Source organism: Vitis vinifera, chromosome 12 (assembly GCF_030704535.1).
Source record: "Vitis vinifera cultivar Pinot Noir 40024 chromosome 12, ASM3070453v1".
NCBI lineage: Eukaryota > Viridiplantae > Streptophyta > Magnoliopsida > Vitales > Vitaceae > Vitis > Vitis vinifera.
The window spans coordinates 2,099,258-2,125,265 of NC_081816.1; the positions used below are offsets into that span (position 1 = coordinate 2,099,258).

Consider the following 26,008-nt stretch of genomic DNA (forward strand, 5'->3'; position numbering starts at 1 on the left):
CTTCTTCACATCCACACAAGAAGCAACAATTTGGAAGTTGCAGCCCTCTTCTTTGAAGTCTATCCAAAGTAAGCACCTTCCCCCACGTCGCCTCCCATGCGAAAAATGCAACTTTAGTTGACACCCTTGCCACCCAAATGCTTATTGAGGGAAAACCTGTGTCATTATACCTCGCCAACAATCTATAAACTTCCTTGACCCTGAACTGACCACTTCTTCCTTGCCTCCACAGGACCGAGTCTTCCTCCAATGAGGGTTTGTGACCCCTCAGTATATGGAGAAATTCCCCAACCAAATCCAACTCACAATCATTGAAATCCCTTAAAAAATTTAGGTTCCAATTTCCTTGACCCGAACTTTGATCCCACATTTCCTTAACCGTTGAGTTCCTTTGAACAGCCATACCAAAGAGGTGAGGAAAACAGTGGGACAGCGCTGAATCTGAACACCACACATCTGTCCAAAATCTGATCGTGTTGCCCTTCCCTACCCGGAACATCATGTTATCCCAACACCACTCTGATTCTTTCCAAATCTCCTTCCAAACCCCTACTCCAACCGCCCCGTTAGCCTTCTTTGGCCTCCAACCAAGCCCTCGTGCCCATACTTCACCTTGATCACTTGTTTCCAAAGGTTGTCTTTGTCACAAGGATATGTCATTGATAATATCAAGTGATCAACAATATGACCATATAATTCTGTTTGTGCCTGATATCGAGTCAGCTGTTGTTTTGATTAAAATGGACAGAACACAATGAAAATTGAAAACATGCCCTTCTAGAGTTTCAAAATGAACCGGAGTATTTCTTTTCACTGTTTTCTTTTAGGTTTTTGCTGCATTTAAAGAATTTTATGCTAATATCCTTTTTATCCATCATATACTTGTTCCTTATCTATATTAGCTCTCTTATCTTAGTCTCACTATATCTACTTGATGCAAACCAGGACCTTATGAGGAGCAACTAAATGCAGAGAGATAAATAATCAGTTAGTAAATTGAGAACTTACTTGATAAAACCCTAGAACAGGGAATCGTGTGAGCATGGCTGGAATTCTTTTATGTTGCCTAGCATAAAGTTGCTCACAATAGGGCACTTGGCTTGCATCTCTGCCTTAGCAGCTATATGAATTTCTCCTTAGATCTTAGTCAGTTTCTGCCATATAAAATTTGTGGGATCATAGGGTTGCAACTTGGGCAGGTTGGCCGGGTTGGCCGGGTTGACAGCTAACCAGAGCTCAACTCGAATTAAGAAACAATTAACTTGAACTCAACCTAACCCGACCTGTAACCCGAGACACTCAATCCAAACCCAACCCAATATCATTTCTTTAAGTTTGGGTTAGACTTGGGTTGATTGGGTTGGCCGGGTCACAAAATACAAAATCCATCTATAATGCTTTTTAAAGAACATTCTCTATGTATTTATATGAAAATTTAAATAATAAATAGGATAAAATTTATAGAGTTTTCTAAAAAAAAGTATGAAAAAGTATATAACATAATATAATTTGATATTTTTTCTTAAAAAAAATGAATATTATATATGATAATATTCGGGTTCATGTTAGGCTCGGGTTGTTCGAACCTTTGCTTGTGCCCAACACAAATTGAGCTCGGTTTGAAAAAATCTAACTTAAGCCCAACCCGAGTATTGAAAATAATTGCCCAAGCATGTCCAAAACATCGGGTTGGGTTCAGCTTTGATCGGACCAGCCTGCCCAAGTTGCACCCATAAGGATCATAGTAGAATATGATTTTCTCTTCTCTGGTCTTCTGGTTGAAACTTAATGATGCAGGATATGTGGGGCAGTAAAGGGAAACAGATGATGTGACAAGAGCAAGAAAAAAAATTTGAGGTGGAAGATGAGATGAAAAATATGGGAAACATGTACTAACTGCCATGGAATTGGTTTGGTCTTCTCTCTAAGTTCTCCAAAATGCCTCAAGGAATATACCTCTAGCAATAGAAGGATCAATGGGAAACTAATTTTCTTTTTGATAACACAAATAAGATTTTATTCTGAAGTACTTAACTGAAAGGAGCACAACCCACATACACAAGGAGTATACAGAGAGCATTTCAAGTAACAAAACTAAAAGAACACTTTAAACTCTTCGTAAACAGTCTGACAATTCAAGAGCTGAACCAAAGTCACTATGAAAAGCAACATTAGAGTGAGTGGACAAAGTATTTGGATAGAGATTCTTCAACAATACTTTTGAGCTCTCCAGTTTCATAGAACATCTTCTATTTCACTCTTTCCAAATGGTTTGACAAAGAAGCATTCACAACCTTTTATGGCTCCTCATGAGACTTCCATGCAAGCTTAAAATGAAATCCTTAATTGGGTAGGAGTAGTCACAAAACCCTAAATAGAGAAATTGAGAAAATAACAAGGTTGATACTCTGAGCCACTTATGATGGATCTTAATATGATTGGCTGAATCCTCATCCTGGTTGTGAAGGAAATAACAACTTGGTAGTGGCCAGCATCATCAGGATCCAACCTCCTTAGCAGGAAAAGAGCCTTGCTCCCTTGAACTTCAAAGCTATAGAAAGCTTTAACTGAAAATTGCCTTTCTTAGCTAAACATCCTTAGCTTATTACCATAATCAATTCTCATAGCCAGAATTTGAATTCATTGAAGAAAAGCTTGCACCATCCTAAACTCTACATCAAGGAAATTTGTTCCAAAGCAAGAGGACAATCTTGTGTGACCGCCTATTTTGTCCTAAAAGTCAGCTATCCAAGCACTTTGGTGAGATGTAATGGAGCTGGAAAATCGTCTTTCAATTGATTAACTTCACATAAGTATCACAATAGAATTAGTTTGAGGGCCATCACCGAAAATGATGCTTGTGCAAGCTTGAAAGGGTTCCCAATCTTTTTGAATGGCTTTCCAAAGCCCAACCTTGTACCCTCCTTCCCTTCCTTTGAGACCCAACCTCCTTTCAATTTATTAAATTTTCTTTGGATTACTTTCCACCTTAAATTATCCCCTACACCTTTATAGTGATTAAGCCTTGTTGAGCTTTAAAAGCCTTCTGATTCCAAACCTTCTTTGCCTTTATTTGAATAAAAAATTGACCACCTTGCAACATGAATCTTTTTCTCAAGACTATTACCTCCCCAAAGAAAATCTTGCTAAATCTTCTCCAACGTAATCCTCACTACCTGTAGCATCGGTGAAATTGACATATAGTAAATTTAAAGGATAATGATTGTGGTTTAATTAAAATAGCCCTCTTATCCTTAGAAAGATATTGCTTCTTCTAATAAACCAACCTTCTTCTAAATCTTTCCTCCACTAAGTTTCAAATCAAGATAGATCTAAACAAGGCACCCAATGGTAATCCTAAGTGAGTGGTAGGCAACTTCTCTACTCTACAACCTATAACCTCATGCAAATCCACAGTTGCCACATCCCCATTGAATCAACTTACTCTTTTGAAGATTGATTTTAAGCTTAAAGGGAACTTCGAAGCAAAAAAGAGATCCACCTCACATACAACACAAAACAAAAGGAAACCATCTATAGAAAACAAATGCAAAATTTCTGCCCCTGCTCTACTCCTTTTCCTCAAGAGAAATCTCTATTGAAGTCACTTTCATGTCCGTACAAATAAAATAACTTAGAGCTGTATAGCTAACACAAGCAAGTTCTAGCACATGGTTCAAAGTATCGACCTAGTAGTATCTGTCTTGGAGATGGCTGTGACAAGTCCACTACACAAGTTGGTATTATGTGATTCAAGAATAACTTGGTTTCAACCCAAATATGAATAACTAGACTTGCCCAAATGACTTGAAGCTATAACAACATTAGTCAAATCTAATGAAAATGGAAGAAAAGAATAGATAATCTCTAAATATCTTAGAGATTCCTCTTATCAATTAAAAAAGATGCTTTAATACATTAGTAGGAACAAGAACTTCAAATTGATTTACTTTCAAATATTTTTTTATTAATCACCTTTTTATGAAGATATACTAATTATCAAAAATTGGTATTTGGTGTAAAATGAGAATGGAAATGTTTCAAAAATTTTACTTCTTAATACTATCAATGTATCATAAATCAATTCCGTTCTTTTATAACTATATAGATAATGTCAAATATATGAATTTGTTGTGTCCATCTAATTATAGTTATTTTTCTATTTCTTTTAGAAATTTTGAACTCTTTTACTAGCATATTGTGTGTATCATCCAATGTCGATTTGAGATACCATGACTGATGTGTGCCTTTGAACCTGCTGATCAACAATTGATACTGTGACTTTGAACCATGGTAGAGAGAAAGAGTGACACCCTGCCTCAAATCAGGAGAGTTTGAAAAGAAACCAATAGAAGGCATATTCACCAACACAAAGAACCTTATATCAGAAATACTTTAATACACCTGAGCCACTTTTTCCCAAGACCCATCATATTCATAATTGATAGCTAGAAATCCTTGTTAACATGGTCATATGCTTTTCAAATATTCAACTTGCAAGCAACACTTAATTTAGAGCTTTTGAATTTAGAGTCATTGGACTTATTAGTAGTAAGAATCACATCAAGGATGTGTTCCCTTCTACAAAGCTTTTTGTGAATCAGAGGCCACCTTAACAATAACATTTCAGAACCTATTAGCCTAAATCTTTGCCAATAGCTTGTATCGACGTCCAACCAAACTCATAGGCCAAAAGTCCTTGACATCCTTTGCACCACACTTTGTGGGAACCAACATTACAGAAGTGGCATTCTAGCTTCTATCCAAAATAACAGCCTCATGGAACTTCTTTAAGAACCTCATCATTTTTCCATGAGCTATGCCCCAATCTGCCTTCTAGAATACCAAGGGAAACTTGCAAGCGCTTGGGGCCTTATCATCCCAAAGTTTTTCAGAGCTTTTAACACCTCCTCCCTGAATACTTTGGGAAAGTAAAAAATATATCAGAAAGTAATTTTTCTCACCCCAGAACTCTTCTGGGAAAAATGGATACATAATTTTACAGGAAACAGTGAATGGCCTCCCAACCTTATATGCTGCCAAATGTTGACTCTTTCTTTACTTTCAATGTCATAGAGCCCCAAACAAAGATATTCCTAATATACAAATTTAGCAAGAACTCAAATTGCCCCCAAAGGTTTCAAAAGACTTTGTAGTGGTTTTAAAATTCCCTTATTAGTTACTTCAAGAATTGCTAAAAAAATTGAAAAAAAAATGGTAATTCTATATTAGGTTTTTGATGTTGGTTGATGGGCAGCTCGATTGTTGTTTTTCTAGTTCTAGAGGTTTGCAGCTGGGGATGATTTACTCCTTATCTCATTTTACTGGTAATGAAGTTTTTGAGTGCTTTGTTTGAGGGTTGTGGAGAGTGGTGATGGTGGGGGGTTGACTGTTAGCCATTTATGGTTTGAAGGTGTACTTTATATATATATAGCAAAATAAATGATGCAAAATTAGATTAAAATTGCATAACAAAAAGGTTCTGACACTAGTACACAAGTTTACAACTTGTGCTGGACCTTAAAGGAAGTATTGTTTTTGAGCTATCTGATTTGTTGCCTGCTGACGATACTCTTACTTACTGTGCCCGAGTGAAGTTTAGATTTTATATGTTAGGTGCATGTTATTGTGTTCTAAATCCATTTCTGGATAAAGGATCAATAAGTCCTAAAGTGAGATTATTCCTCTGGGGGCAGTGGTGGATCTTGAGGCCCTGCTTCTGTACTAGGGCGTGAGGTGGGTAAGCTAACAAATTTTAAACCTAGAGCTGTGTGGGATCTGGTGATTGAGCAGTTTGAAAAAGAGATTTGTGGTGTCCTAATGAAGGGGAAAAAAAATTGTGGTTTGGAAGAGGCAATTTTTATCTATGGGGGATGGCTTACTTTCATTCTTAGTACCCTATCGAGTCTTATTCTATGCTATGTCTGAATTTGTGATGCCTATTTTAGTCCACCTGAGATCAGTGAAAGCTTCCATGAGAGGAGGTAGGTATGCACTCTCATTTGGTTTATTGGTCCTTTGTGTGTGCATTTATGAAAGGGGTTTTGGGGATTAGGAATTTATTTCTTCTAAACAAAGCCTTTTTTGGCAAGTGGCTGTGAAGATTTTTAGGTGACTGTTGTGATTGTCTTTGAAGAAAAGTAATGGTGGATAGATTGGGACTGGTGTTCAGGGAATGGTAGAGGTTCTTTAGGGTGTAGTTTGTGGAGACCTATTTGAAAGAGTTGAGATGCATTCCAGGGCTTCATCTGCTTTTCTGTGGGTAGAGGAGGAGGTTCAGATTCTGGCTGGATGCCTAGTGTGGGAAGGGGAATTTGCATAGTCGGTTCTGATGGGGGAAAGTCTTTTTAAGTCTATTCAAGGAGGAAAGGGAAAATATAAATAAACTTTAAGTAAAATTAATATTAATTGGAATTAAATTAGGATTAATATTTGTTGGAGTCAAATTAGGATTAGCTAGTTAGGTTATAATATAATTAGAATTTGAGTTATAAGAGGTTATTCGAGTCCTAGTAGATCTATATAGACTATAGATCTGAAGAAGATCAAAGCTATTGTGGATTGTCTAGTACCAACAAATATCCATGAGGTGTGAAGCTTCCATGGAATGACTACATTCTATCGATGATTTATTCGAAATTTCAACTCTATTATGGCCCCGATTATTGAATGCATGAAACCTGGTTCATTTATTTGGACCAAGGCAGCCAACAAGGCATTTGAAGAAATCAAATCCAGGATGGTGAACTCTCCTATCTTACATCTACTAGACTTTGAGAAAGTATTTGAGATGGCTTGTGATGTTTCCCATGTGGGAATTGGAGCAATTCTTAGCTAAGAAGGACATCCTGTGGCTTTCTTTAGTGAGAAGCTCAATAGAGCAAAGAAAAAGTACTCCACATATGAATTTTTTTTTTTGATGGGTAAATTTTATCCCCATTGGGGCTTGAATCTAGAACCTCCCACAAACCCTCCTCATCCTTTTACCACTTGAACCAGGCCTCAAGGGCAATACCCCACATATAATCTTGAATTCTATGCGGTGGTGCAAACAATTAGACATTTGGTAGCATTATCTCAGTTACAAGAAATTTGTTTTGTATTTGGATTACGAAGCCTTGCAATATCTTAATTCTCAAAAGAAGCTTAACGTTTGAGATGCAAAATGGAGCTGTTTTCTTTAGCTATTTACCTTCAATTTACAGCATTTTGTAGGAGTTGAAAATAAGGTAGCTGATGCCCTTGGTAGGAAGGCCCTTCTTTTAGTAAACATGTTAGCCACTACCATTGGATTTGAAGAATTAAAGTATTGCTATGGCAATGATGCTGATTTTGGAGATGTTCATTTCTCTCTTTTGAGTGGTTCAAAAGCAACACATGCTGATTTCCAGATTTTAGAAGGGTATTTGTTTTATAAAAATCATTTATGCTTACCAAGGACTTATGTACGTGATCATGTCATATGGGAACTTCATGGAGACGGAATGGGTGGACATTTTGGATGAGTTAAGACCATTGCTTTGGTGGAAGATTGCCTCTTTTGGCTTAGTTTAAAGAAGGATATTTGGAAGGTTATCAAGCAATGTCGAGCATGTCAAGTAGGAAAGGGTTCAAAGCAATATATATATATATTTTGATAAGTAAGTTCAAATTGTATAAAAACGCCAAAGGGGCGCACCAAAGTACATACGGTGTATACGGCGGCTGTCTAATAGCGCCAAAAAGGATAGGGAAAACAAAAAAATACTCCCTCCCTCAATCTGTCCCCAATCAATCAATAAAATCAACTAAGGATATAGAAGTATGTTCCATAAACATGTTTGTCCAAGATAATAAACTGCACAAAAACAAGAACTTCAACCTTTAAATAGAAAGCTCTATATTCTCAAAAGATCTTCTATTTCTCTCCTTCCAAATTGTTTAAAAGAGGCACAAAGGCGTTGCACTCCACACTTTCTTTCTCTTTCTTCCAATGAATGAGCCCTGCCACCCTAAAAGGGTCTCTCTAACGGAAGCTTGAATCACCCAACACACCTTGAACAAAGAGAACAAGAGCTCCCACAATAGCCTTGCCTTCCCACAATGCGAGAGTATATGGTCAATTGACTCCTCATAAGCATAACAAAGGGAGCATCTATTGGCTAAAGACCACCTTCTCCTTTGCAATTGGTCTAAAGTTAAAACTTTCCCCCATGTTGCTTCCTAAGCAAAAAAACTAACCTTAGGAGGGACCTAAGCATTCCACACAATACCAGTAGGGAAATGGCTTACCCTTACTTCCTCGAGGATAGAAAGGAGAGACTTAACAAAAAAAGATCCACTCTTTGTAATTGCCCAAAACACCTCATCCTCCCTCTCCTCAACCACCACCTTGTCTTGAATCCCTGACAAGAAGCATTCCACCGTCTCAATCTCCCAATCATTTAGAGGTCTAGAGAAGCTTGGGTTCCATCCACCCCCCTTAGAATAGTGCATCCACAAATCCGCCACCCAAGCCTCTTTTGAGCTAGCTAAAGTGAGCAAGGAAGGAAAGGACACGCATAAAGGCTCATCCCCACACCATTTGTCTCTCCAAAACTTGACCCTTCTCCCATTGCCCACTACAAAGAGAGTTCTGGAAAACTAACTCCCACAAAAGCCTTATAGCCTTCCATAGACCAACACCATAGCTGCCCCTCACTTCCTTAGAACACCAACCTCCTTCCAATCCCCCAAATTTACCACAAATAACTTCTCTCCAAAAGGCATCCCTTTCCTTAGCAAAGCGCCAAATCCATTTGTAGAGGAGAGCCTTATTAAGAGAGTTAAAACATCTAACTCCAAGGCCAAAGCAAAATATATACACCATTACCAATTCCATCCAAACCTTGGGAAGACTTGAGCATGGATTTTGTACTTGGATTACAAAGGACGCAATAGGGCTTTGATTCTATATTTGTTGTGGTTGATAGATTTTCCAAAATGATACATTTTATCCCATGTAAAAAGGCTTCAGATACTTCTTATGTTGTTGCCTTGTTCTTTAAAGAAGTAATTCGATTGCATGGATTACCACAATCCATTGTTTTTGATCATGATGTCAAGTTTATGAGCTAAATTTGGAAAACCTTATAGGCTAATCTAGGTACTCAATTAAAATTTTTAAGTTCTTTTTATCCTCAAATTGATGGACAAATGTAAGTTGTCAATGACAACCTTGGTAATATTTTGAGATGCATTGTGAGAGATTAGTTGAGAAATTGGGACAATGTCTTGCCACAAGCTAAGTTTTCTTTCAACTGCTCCACTAATCGCACTATTGGGTACTCACCTTTTGAACTGACATATGGACTAAAACCTAAACAACTTATTGATCTTATACCATTACCTACTTTTATCTGCACCAGCCAAGATGGTGATGCATTTGCACGTCATATACAAGATATACATGAAAAGGTATGAGAAAAATCCAAAATCAGCAATGAGTCTATCAAAAGGCAACAAATGCGTATCAAAGATATATGTAGTTTCAAGAGAACATCTAGTAATGGTTCATCTACATGCAGAAAGATTTCATTCAAGCACATATCAAAAGCTTCAAGCTACGAAAATGGGTCCATTTCGGGTACTAAATGGTTGGGTGAGAATGCATATTTGTTAGAGTTTCCTTTAGAATTGCATTTTAGTCTGATATTTAATGTGGGAGATTTGTTTATCTACCGTGGTCATCAAAACGAGGTAAGTGAAGAATTGGATCTTCAATTATCACTTAGTCTTAGCCCATGTCTTGAGATTGAGTATGTTCTTGACGATTAACTTGTGTCTACCCGACAAGGATACCAAATTTTTTTGGTGAAATGGCTCGACAAACCACACTTTGACAATAGATGGATTACAACAACAAATTTTCAGAATCTTAACCTCGATCACTATTAATTTTATCAAGCATCTAACTCATTGGAGCCAAGTCCTTTCAAGCTAGGGGGAATCGATGAGGGAAAGTCTTTTAAAGTCTATTCAAGGAGGAAAGGGAAGACATAAATAAACTCTAAGTAGGATTAGTATTAATTGAAATTAAATTAGGATTAGTATTTGTTAGAGTCAAATAAGGATTAACTAGTTAGGTTATAATATAATTCGAATTTGAGTCATAATAATTTATTAGAGTCCTAATAGACTTTGAATGTTATAATAAGAATTAGAGTTATAATAGGTTATTAGAATCCTAGTAGACTTTGGATTTTTTAGAGAAACCTATAAATAAGGCTAATCAATGTAAATCAAAGGAATAAATTGATTGATATTAATAGTATTATGTTTTTTTCATTGCAAGTGTTGCAATCTTCAATGGTGAGACTCCTATAAGGCTTTAGTGAGACTTTAAGGTTTCCATCTTTTCTTTGTCATTTCTTCTCTCTCTACTTTTTTATTTATTTATTTATTTTTTTCTCTACCATAAACTTCTTGTTCCTCTCCTTACACCTTAAAATAAAAACCCTAATCCACCTACTTTTGAGTGTAGGCAACCATCCTAGGGTTGTCCTACATCAGGTTCTTATCTCTTATTGCCTTAGTGGTTAACAGAGATGCATGAGTTGCTGATTATTGGTGAGAGGAGGAAGGTCAGTGCCATTTGAATCTGGAGTTTCATCACCAGAGTTTTGACTACTGGGGACTGGAAGAATGTGGGATCCATTGATATAGGCTGCCTAGAGGTGTAATGAGTTAATGTGAACGCATTCTTTTTTTCCTTTTTTTCTGTTCAAAGAAAAGCAATTTTGGTTTCTCAAAGTGTTGTGTTCATTTTATGTTAGTATTATTTAGGTGTTCCAGGGTAGCCATAAACCTCAATTGAACAAAATGATCTGACTGTTACATAGTGACATTCTTTCTTGTACCTTTGTTCAGGCAAATATTAACCATGGTTGCTACTGTTAATATTTTTGATAAAGTAATGTAGTGCATTTCTCAAGCTTTAAATTTTTTTCTGGTGGTTAATTATTCTTGTTCTTCATTCCTGACATATATGTCTGTGTGGCAGTTGCAAAAGAGACAGAGTTTGAGATTTGGGGTTTCATTTTTGTTATGCTTGCTGCTGTTATGTCTGGGTTCCGCTGGTCCATGACTCAGATTCTTCTCCAGGTATTTTGTCTATTTACTTTATATTACATGATCACTGGGGCGTGAATAATTGGATCCAAAAGTTAGCTTATCTTTTTTTTATAACTCTGAGTGCTTACTTTGCCTCTGTTGGCTTGGACCTAACTTTTCATTCTGCTGGTGCATGCTGATATCGAAACTGACATGAAGAAAGAAGCCTATGGTAAGCACTATACTTCTGTGTTTTGGATGGCTACTGTTGTGAGTTAGTATAAACCTATGAGTTCCACATAACATGCACATATGCAAACTATGTAGATCCACTCCTCACTTATGTAACATCTAAAACTATCCCCACAACTTGTGTAAGTAGCTTTGTGAATCTTTATGTCAGATATTTCTTTATTAGTAGCTTTGTGAATCTTATGTCAGGTATTTTTTTTTATTACTATTAAAGTTAAGATTCTGTTAATTTACTTGAGAAAAAGGGAATCAGAAAACCTTTTAATTAGGGGAAAACTATATGATTTATGTTGATGAAAAGAGGATAAATCACATGAAAGCCTATATCAGGTTAGAAGAAGATGAGTGCTGAAGTTCTGCCAATGGCTGAGAATATCCCATTATATCTCAATGAGTCTTGCTTTATCTCCCCCTATTTTTATGATTTTTAGGATGATATTAGAAGAATTCAAGATTGATGGTATATATGAATAATATGGAAACAAATATCAAGTATGATATGAGGTGACCTGTGGAAAAGGGAAACATTCCACTTCACTACCTATTATTATCATTAAATACTAATAATTTTGGCTTATAAAAAAATAAAAATTCAATACAAATAATTTTGAAAACTATGGATATGTTTAGGGCTCCGTTATTTATAGCATCATACCCTAATCTGGAATAAATGCTGTAAATACCTGAAACAACTCAATTATTGCCATCTTGGTCAAGCTGAGGACATTAACATCAAGTTGCTCTGAGATAGCACATGGTTAAAATGTCTATTGGTTTGTAAAAATGAAGAACAATATACAGTGAATGTTTCTAATGTCTATACTATGTACATTTGTTTCAGCATGTGAAACCTAGTCTAAATGAAGTGATGTGCTCTATGGTAAAGTGACTAATGGAAATAAAGAACAAATCATTCACACAGCTTACCTAACTTGGATCCTCAAATCTCAACAGTTTGAAATCATAAACATGAAGATCTCTGGAATTGATCCATGTTATGTTTACTAATCAACTCCCCAATTCACAAGAAGGCACTCTCAAAGATCCGAACTCCTTCAAATTTGTCTTGGCTAAATCCTTAAGCAAAAACATGAACCCATGAGCAAGAATAGGTTGTGCCGGTTGTTTCATTGTTGAAAGAATTATGTGTTTAAAGGCTTGGATTCGGATCTCCCAATAATTCTCATGGTTCAAAGTCATGGTATTGGTTGCTAACTCAGCAAGTTCTAAGGTGTATTGATCTCAATATCTCAGATCGGTATTAGATGATACACACAATATACTAGTTTAAAAACTAAAAGAATTCTAAAAAATTAATAACAAATTTTAGAAAAATAATTATAATTAAATGGACTCAACAAATTAATAAATAAACGTATGTCATATTTGCCATTATCTAACAACATAAAAGCACAAAATTGGTTTATGATAGTATTAAGATATAAGAATTTTTAAAATATTTTTGTATTCATCTTTACATCCAATACCAAAATTTCATAATTGTTATATCTTGAAAAAAAAAAAATGTTTGAAAGTAAGTCAATTTTGTAGTTTTGGTGTTCCTACTAATGTATTAAATATATATTTTTTTAATTGATAAGAGGAATCTAAGATATTTGGAGATTATCTAGTTTTTTTTTTCCTTCCATTTTCATTAAATTTGAGTCATTTTGTTGTGACTCCAAGCTGTTTGGGAGAGTCAAGCAATTCATATTTGAGTTGGAACTAAGTTATTCTTGAATTGCATGATACCAACTCATGCATCAGACTCATAGCGGCCATGGCTGAGACGGATGCTACTTGGTCAATAGACTCGATACTTTGAACCATGATCATTCTTGGAATTTGGGGCTGAGTTTTATATGCTCCAGTAGCAAAAGAACTATAAATATGTTCCATGAAATCCTTGAGTGTACCTGAACTGTAGAAATGGGTCCTGAACTAGAGGTGGTTTGATGGGTGCTCTTTGGGTAAATTTTATTGACCTGTTAATTAGTTGAGCTGGGCACTCAATCAGTGCACAATTAAGTCTCAATTGGTTATCATGTGAATGCCATTGACCGACGCAAAAAGCTGAAGTTAAATCTATATACCAAAAGGCTCAATCCAGTGGATGGAGTTCCTATATGTGGCATAGCATATTTTAGAGATCTGATTTGAAGAAGTTATGGTATTGAAAGACTAATAATGCATGTTGAGTATGCCTGAGTGTTTTCGATGACTAGCACAGGTTTATCTGTATAGTATAGCATGATTGAAATGGGCATTGTGAAGGATCTTTAACCACCTTTTGTAATGGAATATACCAAGACTAAATTCCTAGTGGGCTTATATCTAAAGCCAATAAAGGTTAGAGCTTCCAAAGTATAAGGGGTTTGATTCTTCCCCCATATAATGTAGTTCTCTTTACTATATGACTTTACTAGTGAAACAGCATTAATGTGAGCTTTTCCAGTTCTGTCATAGCCTGGACTTTGATGGCAAACTATCCTCTGTTTCCTCCCATTTGGGGTTGCCTTTTCTTTTAAAAAAAATTTAAATTTAGAGTTAATTCTGTATGTTTATTATCTAAAATGATCACTATAAGGTTCCTCTATGTGGTTGTTTCCAGGTTTGAAAAATCCACTTACATTGATGAGCTATGTGGCTCCAGTGATGACTGTGGCTACCGCTCTACTTTCTCTTCTAATGGACCCGTGGTATGAATTTAAAACGAACAATTACTTCAATAGTTCATGGCATGTCATACGGAGCTGCTTGCTGATGCTAATTGGTGGAACTCTGGCCTTCTTTATGGTAGGAATACTGACTTATTTTCATTGAATTTTTAGCATTGGTCTCATCTTATTTATTTATTTATTTTTGCTTTGCTGGGCCTTGACCTTGTTTGGTGACACAGTATTTGATGACTTATTCTCAGGCTTTACGTACATTTCCTGCTGCTGTCAAATTATTCTTGGCAACTTATTTGGTATTCCTCTTGGTCTGAATAAGCCTGGTCTGAGTTTCTGCTCTTTCCTTTTGTTGCAGGTTTTGACAGAATACATTCTTGTCTCAGTAACTAGTGCTGTAACAGTGACTATAGCAGGGGTTGTCAAGGAGGCTGTCACTATTTTGGTATGAGCTGTTGTTAAATTATTGATAAATGGATATGCAATTTTTTGACTGTTCCCATATATCTATGGTTGTATCCTGCCTTCTTGACTACCTGTTTGTCAGTCTCATCCATCTAAGCATTCTGATTTTGCCTACTTTCATTTTCTAAATGTTTATTTAAAATGCTCAAACATTTTTCTTTTTTGATAAAACAAGTAAATCTACTAGCCCCACTTTGCTGGACTAGGAAAAACCACTGGTGCTTGCCCTCTTCAAGAACTGTGTATCAGGTAAGCTCAGGGTCTAACTTGGGACCTCTTATCCTTGAGTCAGTTGAGCTGCCTGTGGGGGCAATTGCCCAAACCTTTTGTATCATAAAATATAGGTAGCCTTAGTGTCATCTTATAACATTTTGCTTTAAGTTGACACAAATAAATTTGTCATTGCTCAGCAAAAATATTCTACAGTTATAAAACACTCAATAAGCACTTCCCATTTAATCCATCCTGCCCTAATTCTATAATTAAAATCCTCCTTGCTATTACCTTCAGATCAATTTCATATCCTGGATGATCTTAGTTGTTTTATTTCATTTGTTACATGATTTTGGTTAGTTTTATATCCTGATCATATTTGCTCAATCATTGGCACATTGCTGATCCCTTCCATTTGTTTCCAAATCATTTTCTGACCTTGTATATTGCTGGTTCAGGTTGCAGTCTTTTACTTCCATGATCAGTTTACCTGGTTGAAGGGGGTTGGTCTATCCACAATCATGGTTGGTGTTAGTTTATTCAACTGGTACAAGTAAGTCATCATTTAACATGTTTTTGAGCAAAGTTTATACATGTCATTGTTCTGCTTCCTTTGATCTTGTTGCTAAATGCAGTTAATACTCTGTAGTTTGTAGGACTATCAAGCTAATATGTTTTGTTGCTAAATGAAGTCTATACCCCAGTAATCACCTAAATGAAGCTTCAGAATATATATGAATTTATTTATATAGGCTCCATTTCTATAATAGGATGAATTCTTAGAACTCCACTGGTGTCAATAACTAGCATTGTCACCATCTATATGAAAGGAACTCCAAATATGTTGCCATTTTTGCTATAGAAACAACGATTCATTGTTGAATGAATCAAGAGTACAAGAAGGACAAGTTAACCTTGAAATGAGAGAAAACAGAACCATTATAAAGAAGGAAAACATGTCTGTAACAAGAACAACCAATGAGTTGAAACTGCCAAAACTTCATATTTAGAGTAGGAAGAAATTTACATGAAAAGAAACGATTATCTCCTTGCATTTTGTCCGAGGTTCACCTAGTTGAATCCTGCTATGTTGTGTGGGTTTGGTTGACAAAAAAAATGTGGTTGTGTGTGATCAAGCCCTGAAGTAATCAAGTTTTGTGCTACATTGCAGATTACACGCCATCAAAATAGAGCTGATACCTTTAATTCAAAATATAAATCATGATAAATTAAATTATTTTTACTCTTCATTAAGTTATTGAGATTGATGAGAACAGTTGATTCATGGCTGACTTTGTGCTTTACATAGGTGTAGTTAGTCATTTTTATTTGGCAATCCAAATCTTAGATAGAAAAAGTTGACATTTTGTATGATCTTCCTTATAAACCACAGCCCAATCCCCAAGAAAAGGAAGGAATAATATGCTAAAAAACCAAATCCAAAGAGATCCCAAACTAATTTCATGTTTGTAATGAAACCTTTTAGTTCTTGAATAATATGATATCTTTGAGGTGTATGGCTCCTTTGTTAGCTATAAAGGCAGCTATCATAAGTTTTTAAAGCAAGAAATTTCCTCAGAATTGCCAACCATTTTGTTTGATGAAGTTTTGCAAGATTTTCCTTCCATTTATAGAGGTGCAATTTCATTAGGTGTGTGCCACCTTGCAAGTGACTGTCAGCAAGGCAAACGATGAGATGTTCACCTGTAAATTCCCATCAGTTTAGCACTGACGTGTGAATATCAATGGTTCCAGCCTGCTAATCATGTATAGCATAAGCTTCATGTACACCATTGACTTAATTCTCCAAGATGGGTTTATCATTGGTATTGATTTCTTGTTTTTAAGTCCTTTGTTAGTGAATGTTCTAAAATCTCGATTGATGGAAATAATTAAAAATTTAAGAGTTTGTTCCCTAGTCTGTCTGGTGTCAATGAGTCGATCATTAAGATTAACCAGTCAAGGCTTGCATTGATGCAATACCTGTTTTTTACACTTACTAATTCATCCCAAGAGTGCTTAACCTAATTTGTCAAATATGATAAAGAGCCAAGCCTTAATCAATCTTTAGAGCATTGACGCATGCCATGCAAAAACTTGTAAGTGCTTTGACTTTTTTGCTGGACAGTAGATATTCTTTATTGTCATTATCATTAGGTTTCAGATCATGACCATTTAATGCATTTTGTATCCTGCTTCCCCCAACAGCAAAGTTCTCATAATATGTCTTTGTGTTGTCATCTTTCTAATTCTTACTTTTATTTTTATTGTTTAGATATCTAAAGCTACAGACGGGCCACAGCAATGAAGTTGACATGGGTGATACTGCTGGTGATATTGCTGGCTCACTCAAATCAAATATTAATGCAAGATATGTTATTCTTGAGGAGGTGGATGAGCAAGAGGATAGCACTTGAAAGCCCTGGTTGACAAACCATTTGAACTCAATGAGTTTAAGTAAGACTTTAATTCTATCTTCTTTAAATGACTGTTACGTTGAATAATTTGGTTGACCTCTATAATGTTATGTCTGTTCCTATGAGTTTCTAGATTCAACTTCTTATGCACCTATATAGTGGCATATGTGAAAGTAGCATTGATAGAGTTTCATACTTGTGTACCTTGCCAACAAAGTGCATGTTAATCATGGACACCTTTACTTGTTCTATGCTTTTCTACCCACTCATTTTTATCAGATTTTATTTAAAAATTCATGTGCCTTTGACTGTGTGGTATCCTATTTTGAAGAAATAAAATATAATAAATCTTCATATTAGAGGTGGTAGTATTTTTTGTTTTTCATTACTCAATTTGTCTAAGTCTGTCTTTCCTATTCAGTTAAGTGGTCTTTCTTTGGATTGAAGTAAGATATGTGGTTTCTTACGTGATTCTCAAACTTGGATTAGTTTTAACTTTCTTACTTTCGTTATGTGGAATGATACTTATTCAGGACGGATGGATTTTCAGGTTTGATTGATGAAGCTTGTAAGGTGTACTACTTATTTCCAGCTAGTCTCTGAATTAAACAATCCTGTGCTCTCTGAGCTATGCCTTCGGTGTTTTGGAGTTCTTCTGTTGGATCCATGGCAGGAATTTTTGTAGATTAAAGAGTCGAGCCAATAATTTCTTGACTTCTAGCACAAGGTAAGCAGAAAAAAAAAGGGAGAAAAAAACTGTGGTGTGGGAAGTTTCCTCAAGCTTTCGGCTGATGTAATATTTGTATTCGGTATTAAGTATGCTTCTTGATTCCAAAAATTGTCATTATTGATTCAATTTTTCGATTAATTTTTTCATTGATATTGAGATATTGAAGATGTAAATGAGCACAAGAAGCTATAATAGATATCTTCTTCTTGGTGTTTCAAATATTAATGTTTTGTTGGGTTGTGTTTTTACGTCGATGTAAATAATAAATCCACTTAGCCCTTGTTTCTATGGAAGGATTCCAGCTGCATTATTGTTCCATGGAGAGCAGCCTATATGCCAAAGAAGGAAAAAAAAAAAAAAAAAAAGAAGGCAGGAATGCATTTGATATTTCAGGGCAGAACCTGACGATTACTGCTTCAGCGACAAAAATGGGTATCTACATTCTACCATTGATCAGTGCTTCAGCAACAAAAATGGTATGTTTCTCATGGTTGGCATGCCAGTTTTCTTCTCCTTTTTGTTGGAAATCCATGAAAAGAGATGTTTAGAACGAGTTGCAATAATGACCATGAGGTGGGTGCTGCACTGAAATATGAAATTATTCTTGGTCGAGGTTGAGACAAGTACCAACATTCGCCATGCCAACTTGGTGCCTCATTATGTCATTGGATTTTTCATTCCTTCCCTAGTGTTCAACAAAATTTCAGCCCTTTCCTCTGGACACATTCATTTTCACTCTTTTTAATGCACTTCCATAGACTGGAAAACCTTGACGCAGTCCAACATGTATATGCCCCTACATAGCAATTTGGGGTTGGCATATTCCATTATGTCTACAAGGAAACCAACATAAGAGAGGCTAGCTATAAGCTGGATGGGAGTGAATCTATAGCCAAAAGACCAATATGTGACCTTCACATCAATGATAGATCACATAAGCAACAGCATATTGCCGTCCTCTTTGGTGATTGATTAAATATAGGTGACCTATCTAAGACAATGCACAAGTAGTATCTTCCACAGGATGAATCCTATGCTTATGGTTGAGAGCTGGAAACTAGGAAGCAATAGATGACAAAATATGTATCACTTCCTCATGTCATGAGGCAACCTATATAAATGTCTTAATTCATCCAAATTCCTGTTGTCTTCCTTTGTCCCTCTGTAAGCAATGAGCATCAGCCGTGTTCTGAGTTGTGTGCTACATTTTCTGAGTCTTCTTATCCCTTCTTTACACCATGTAAATGCCCAAGATCATCCAGTTGCCAACATACCATCTTTGAGGACTAACAATTTCTGGCTCAGTCGTCCTTACTTCAACCCTGCTAGTTTCCTTGATGTCAATAATTCAGTTGCAAACCTATCATCCTTATGGGTTAACAAACCATCGGCTGATCATCATGTACGCACTGGCAGAAATTCTATTCTCGTCCCAATCCTCGTAAGAGTAAGTGAGGCCCTCAGGTTTTGTATGTGGTGTCTACTGCAATTATGACAGCAATGGCTTCGTGTTTGCTGTTCTCATATTCCCAAATCATAATGCAACTTATGACAGTATCCTGCGGACAGATGAGATGAAAGTAGTGTGGTCGGCTAACAGAAACAGTTTGGTTAGTAAAAATGCAACCTTGCAACTTACTGAACAAGGAGATTTGGTATTGAAAGAAGCTGATGGCACCACTGCAGTTTGGTCTACAAACACATGTGGTAAGTCTGTGGTTGGCTTAAACTTGACTGAGACAGGGAACCTGATGCTGTTCGACAGCAATAATGAGACGGTCTGGCAGTCTTTTGATCATCCAACAGACAGTCTACTTCCAGAGCAGAGATTGGTTTCTGGGCAGAAACTCGTAGCTAGTGTTTCAGAAAAAGACTGGTCTCAAGGTTTGATTTCTTTTGACGTTACTAGTAATGCTGTTGCTGCACGTGTTGGATCCAATCCACCCTTGGAATATTTTCTCTGGCGAGTCGATTACCTCGACGCTATAATATTTAAAAACGACGGCCTCTTTCTTTCTTCAGGCGAGCCAATTTGGGAGTTTCCGAGTCCTCCTGTATCATTTACTCGGTACATGAAGCTGGAACCCACAGGGCAATTGAGATTTTATGAGTGGGTAAAATATGGGTGGAGGGTTTCTCGCAGTCCCTTATTTGGTGACTTTGATTGTCTGTACCCCTTGAGATGTGGCAAATATGGAATTTGCTCAAATCGGCAGTGCAGTTGTCCCATACCAACCGGTGAAGAAAACATCCATTTTAGGATAATAGATCAGAAGGAGCCTGATCTTGGGTGTTCCGTAGTTACTCCATTGTTATGTGAAGCTTCTCATGATCAGAGTTTTGTCGAGCTCAAGGATACTTCATATTTTCCTGCTCTCTTCTATAGTGAGGATGCTACGGAGGTTGAAAGTTGCAAGCAGGCCTGTCTGAAAAATTGCTCCTGCCAAGCTGCAATGTTTACAAAAATTTCGAGTATTACAAAATGCTCTTTCCTATCTGAAATCTTTTCTCTCACGGATATGGCAGCATATAAAGAACTAATTGATTCGACCCTATTCCTTAAGGTGCAAAACCTTCCAAAAAAGCCCAAGGCTCCTTCGCCAGACATTAATCCTCCCCTTATCCCTCCTCCTCCCTCAAATACAGGGAGCGAGATTATAGTCATGCTGGTATCCTGCTTGGCAGCTTTCTTTGGTCTATTTCTTATCGTCGTGACAAGGCAATCTCTTCTTCTGAAGAGATACGATGCCAAGGAAGATGAGGAGGATTATCTCTGCCAAGTACCAGGGTTGCCTACTAGATTCTCTTATGAAGTCTTGGTAGAGGCAACTGAAAATTTTAGTCAGAATCTTGGAAAAGGAGGATTTGGTTGTGTCTTTGAAGGGATTCTGAGTGATGGAACCAAAATTGCAGTCAAGTGTCTCAATGGTTTTGCTCAAACTAGAGATTCGTTCTTAGCCGAGGTTGAGACGATGGGCAGCATTCACCATCTCAATTTGGTAAAACTGATTGGATACTGCGCCATTAAATCAAATAAGTTCTTAGTTTATGAATACATGTGTAATGGATCCCTAGATAAATGGCTCTTCCACAGAAACCAAGAGCTTTCCCTTGACTGGAAAACCAGAAGGAAGATCATCCTGGATATAGCAAAGGGTCTAACCTATCTCCACGAAGAATGCCACAGGAAAATAGTGCACTTAGATATTAAACCCCAGAACATCCTTTTGGATAAAAATTTCAATGCAAAAGTTTCTGATTTTGGTCTGTCCAAGCTAATGGACAGGGACCAAAGCCAAGTTGTGACGACATTGAGAGGAACTTTGGGGTATTTGGCTCCTGAATGGTTCAGCTCTGCAATCACAGAAAAAGCAGATGTATATAGCTTTGGTGTTGTGACCTTGGAAATTTTGTGTGGACAAAAAAATCTGGATCACGCTAGGCCTGAGAAAGATATGCATTTGTTGAATCTTTTCAAGGTGAAGGCAGAGGAGGGAGGACTGTCAGATTTGGTTGATAAGCATAGCAAGGATATGCAGTTACATGGAGCAGAGGTTGTGGAGATGATGAGAGTTGCTGCATGGTGTTTACAAAGTGACATCACTAGGAGGCCTTCCATAGCCTGTAGCTCTAATTAAAGTGTGATGCTTTTATGAAATTTTATTTAGGTGGTGTTTGTTTTTTTAGTTTTTTGCTGAAAATCATTTAGTTTTAGAATTTAGGTTATTTGTTTTTTTACTTTTTTATGATTTATTATAAACTTTTTACTAAATAGAAAAAGTCAAAATATGTGGCTTTTTCTAAATAGAAAAAATAACACAATGATTTTTTTTACTTTTTAATACTTAATAGAAATAAAATACTATAAAAATAAATAACTTAATATTTAATACTATTAAATATTAAGGTTCTATTTAGAAATAAGTAAGTCTTTATTTGGTTGTAGCTGAAAATTTCAAACTTTCATTTTCACCTTCTTCCTTTTGAATTCAAGTGGCTTTAGTCAAAGTAAACAACGTCTGCAAAGACGAGTGGCAGAAGCACATTGTCCGCATTCTCCAAGGCCGTCATTACTCCCTCTGCCCCTACTTCATTCAATGTCTTGACCAATTGTTCCAAGGAGTGGAAAAATAAATAAATAAATAAATAAATAAAAACGATGAATTAACATCATGATCGCAATTTTCACTCATTTGGATATGGCCTTTCTTGACTAAATGAAAACAATAATATTAAAACCCTAAATCCACGCAAAAGAAGACTCTAACAAAATGTCTTTGGCTTGAATCAAACAGCCGGGTGAGAGGGAGAAGAAATACGAAATCACAACGTTTATAAAATATATTAAATAAAATATCTTAATATTATTATTGCATTTTCTTTATATTAATATGACTAAAATATAAGGTAATAGCTACTTCTCTTATGCCACATAGAAAGGAAATTCAAATATCTATTATATATAATATTTTTAATACTTGAAAAAAAATTTTGAAATTTATTTTTTTTAATCTAAAATCACTCCAAACAAGCTCTTAATAGATCAACATTCATATTTTCGTGAGAGAGAGAGGGGCAAAATTTTAAACCCTTCATCCTTTGTAGCATTATTATAACTTGACTTGACCTTAAAATTAAACTAAGTTATTTGGAAGAGAGACAAAATTTCAAATTTATGATTTGTTCTCAACAAAAATCATTCATGCTTTATATCACTATTGTAACTTGACTTGACCTTTAAATTCCACCGTGTTGTTTGCAACTTCGTCCATTTTCTTAATCTCTTGTTGCATTCCTTCAATGTTGTGTGGGTGGAAATCTAAATCCAGCTTCTTAATTATCCGGAAAAGCAATGGCCTGGCATCGATTGGAGTCTTGTTATGTTGCTGTTCTTTCCCTCCTCGCTCTCATCTCTCTCTGTCGTGGTGCTACCCTATATGTGCACGATTATCCTAATATTGCACGTCACTCCAGTTCATGGACTAACGTTGAACAAGAGCTTATCTGGGGGGATGAGAAGGTCTCTCTGCTGCCCATTCTTTGCATCAAAGGCGAAGGTGCAGGGTTCTGCTTTGGATTCTACTGCCGCTATATAAGAGATGAATGCCTCTTGGCTGTTGTCATCTGCCCCGCATACAATCTCCCTCTTATATCATCTCCAGAACTAGTGTGGTCTGCTAATCGGAACAATCCTGTCCGGATAAATGCTACTTTACAGCTAACTGGAGGAGGAGACTTGATCTTGAAGGATGCTGATGGCAAATTTGTTTGGTCCACAAACACAACAGGAAAGAGTGTTTCAGGCTTAAAATTGACTGAAGCGGGAGATGTTGTCCTCTTTGACGCAAACAATGCTACGGTTTGGCAGTCTTTTGACCACCCCACCGATGCTCTACTTCAGGGCCAAAAGATGGTTTCAGGGAAGAAGCTTACAGCCAGCTTAGCCACAGATAACTGGACTGAAGGTATGTTATCACTTTCCGTTACTAATGAAGCTCTGGTAGCTTATGTAGAGTCCAATCCTCCTCAGATCTATTATCTTCTTGAGGGCTCGGATACAGACACAAAAGGTAAAACAAAACAAAATTATATCTTACTCGGGAATGAAAGCCTCGATGGGTTCATACATGGTGCTGACCCAAACTATCCAGATTCAAGGATTTTCATTGCTACAGACTTGTCTGCTCAGTTCATCAAACTGGGGCCGGATGGTCATTTGAGAGCCTACGGGTGGAAAAATAATAGCTGGGAGGCGGCTGATCTTCTGACTGATTGGTTATCATTTCCAAATCATCTAAGTGATGTAGATGATTGTCAATACCCGCTGGTGTGCGGGAAATATGGCATTTGCTCAGAAAGACAGTGTAGCTGTCCCCCACCATCTGCTAATGGAACAAACTATTTCAGGCCAGTAGATGACAACCTACCCAGTCATGGATGCTATACAACTAAACCCATTGCTTGCGGCTCTTCTCAATATCATCATCTTCTTGAGCTTCAACACGTAGGTTACTTTGCCTTCAGTTCTGACATTAGCAGTACAAACGTAGAAAATTGCAAGCAGGCCTGTTTGAACAACTGTTCATGCAAAGCTGCTCTTTTTCAATATACAGACGATCCTTTAGATGGGGATTGCTGCCTTCTATCTGAGGTCTTTTCATTGATGACCACTGATCGGGGTGATATTAAGTCATCCACGTTCCTTAAAGTGGCGATTTCTCCTATTGATATTGGAAACATGAAGAAAAAAGGGCATGCTAGAGTTATACTCGTATCAAGTCTTGCAGCTTTCTTCGGTGTCTTTATTTTTATGACCACTTGCTTCTTTCTTTTCAGAAAGAAAAAGGATTCTATTGAATTTGAGGAGGATTACCTAGATCAGGTATCAGGAATGCCCACTAGATTCTCCTTCCAAGACTTGAAATCTACAACACAAAACTTTAGTTGTAAGCTTGGGGAAGGAGGATTCGGGTCAGTCTATGAAGGCACTTTGAGCAATGGTGTCAAAGTTGCAGTCAAGCATCTTGAAGGTTTAGCTCAAGTAAAGAAATCATTCTCAGCTGAAGTTGAGACGATAGGCAGTATTCACCATGTCAATTTGGTAAGACTGATTGGATTTTGCGCTGAAAAATCACATAGGCTCTTAGTCTATGAGTACATGTGTAATGGGTCCCTGGATAAATGGATCTTCCACAAAAACCAACATCTTTCCCTTGGTTGGGAATCCAGAAGAAAGATCATCCTTGACATAGCGAAGGGACTAGCCTATCTCCATGAAGAATGCAGGCAGAAGATATTTCACTTGGATATCAAACCCCAAAACATCCTTTTGGATGAACACTTGAATGCAAAAGTTTCCGATTTCGGATTGTCAAAACTGATTGACAAGGACCAAAGCCAAGTTGTAACAACAATGAGGGGGACCCCGGGTTACTTGGCTCCCGAATGGTTGAGCTCAGTTATCACAGAAAAAGTGGACGTCTACAGCTTTGGCGTTGTGTTGTTAGAAATTCTGTGTGGGCGAAGAAATGTAGACCGATCTCAACCTGAAGAAGATATGCATTTACTCGGTATTTTCAGAAGGAAGGCAAATGAAGGACAAGTGTTGGATATGGTTGATAAAAACAGTGAGGATATGCAGAGACATGGAGCAGAAGTTATGGAGCTGATGAAGGTTGCTGCATGGTGCCTACAAAATGATTATGCCAGGAGGCCTTCCATGTCCGTGGTGGTGAAGGCTTTGGAGGGTTTGGTTGATATTGAAGATGACCTGATTTACAATTTTTCGTATTCACCATTACCTAGGGGCATTGCTCACAAGGTTGCTGCTGCTGCTACTCCAATTATGCCATCAGCTTTATCAGGACCTAGGTAAACGTCAACCTACGGACTTTTCTCAATATTATGGTAATTTAAAAAAGTTATACTTAAATTATTGTAATAGAAGAAGTTATTATAAATATAAGGTAGTTTTTACCACCTAGGAAAGAGGAGAGAGGGTGAACGGATAATTTTTTTTTAAAACCAAAATTATCTTTTCAAATTTCAAGAGACGAAATCGTCTTTCCAAGAGACGAAATCGTCTTTTCAAGAGACGAGTTATATGAAAAAATATATATATATATTTTTAAAAATTCCCCATTTATAAAAAAAAAAAAAAAAAATCCTTAAGAGAACTCGTCTATCCGTTCACCCTCTCTTCTCTCTCCTCTCTTCTAGGTGGTAAAAACTACCATATATTTGTAATAACTTTTTTTACTATAATAATTTAAGTATAACTTTTTTAAATTACTATACTATTAAGAAAAGTAGGTCAACCTACCTAGCTGTAACTCTAATGAAAGTGTGATGCTTTTATGAAATTTTATTTAGTCTTTATTTGGTTGTAACTGAAAATTTAAAAATTTTCATTTTCACCTTCTTCCTTTTGAATTTGATGAGCTTTTGTGGCTTTATTATTTTATTATTTTTATCAATTTCCATTTTATCTATAATTTTTGTCCAAGCGAATCCCAAGAAAATAAAACAAGAAAAATTCAATAAAGCATTGTGGAACCCAAGTCCCACGAGTCAAAGTAAACAAGGTCATTGCAAAGCCGAGTGAGAAGGGCATTACTCCCTTTGGCCCCACTTCATTCAATGTCTTGACCAACTACAATGAACCTGCCGTATGAAGAGACACTAGGGCC

At 36.6% G+C, this 26,008-nt stretch overlaps 2 protein-coding genes and 1 pseudogene across 4 annotated transcripts in view; all 3 read left to right on the top strand.

Annotated features, from left to right (window-relative positions):
* LOC100260833 (probable sugar phosphate/phosphate translocator At1g06470) overlaps window positions 1-18,038 on the top strand; it is a 31,578-nt gene extending 13,540 nt beyond the window's left edge. Inside the window, exons 7-13 of one of the 3 annotated variants that reach the window (XM_002277956.5) lie at window positions 11,021-11,121; window positions 11,290-11,302; window positions 13,934-14,118; window positions 14,353-14,439; window positions 15,131-15,225; window positions 16,948-17,129; window positions 17,623-18,038. In XM_002277956.5, coding sequence (XP_002277992.2) covers window positions 11,021-11,121; window positions 11,290-11,302; window positions 13,934-14,118; window positions 14,353-14,439; window positions 15,131-15,225; window positions 16,948-17,089 — 623 coding nt within the window. In that variant the 3' untranslated portion in view covers window positions 17,090-17,129; window positions 17,623-18,038. The remainder of the gene's footprint in view (window positions 1-11,020; window positions 11,122-11,289; window positions 11,303-13,933; window positions 14,119-14,352; window positions 14,440-15,130; window positions 15,226-16,947; window positions 17,130-17,622) is intronic. The other 2 variants (XM_010658774.3, XM_010658773.3) reach the window with 2 other exon arrangements.
* A 66-nt stretch (window positions 18,039-18,104) lies between these two features.
* LOC100266038 (G-type lectin S-receptor-like serine/threonine-protein kinase SD2-5) lies at window positions 18,105-21,528 on the top strand (annotated as a pseudogene).
* A 1,005-nt stretch (window positions 21,529-22,533) lies between these two features.
* Window positions 22,534-25,791, top strand: LOC104880834 (G-type lectin S-receptor-like serine/threonine-protein kinase SD2-5). Its single transcript, XM_010658772.3, has one exon. The coding sequence runs from the start codon at window positions 22,672-22,674 to the stop codon at window positions 25,192-25,194; it is 2,523 nt and encodes an 840-aa protein (XP_010657074.1). The 5' UTR covers window positions 22,534-22,671; the 3' UTR covers window positions 25,195-25,791.
* Window positions 25,792-26,008: the final 217 nt, after the last annotated feature.

Coding starts and splice junctions, on each gene's coding strand:
- LOC104880834 (XM_010658772.3), top strand. CDS start 22,672: ATGGCCTGGCATCGATTGGAGTCTTGTTATGTTGCTGTTCTTTCCCTC.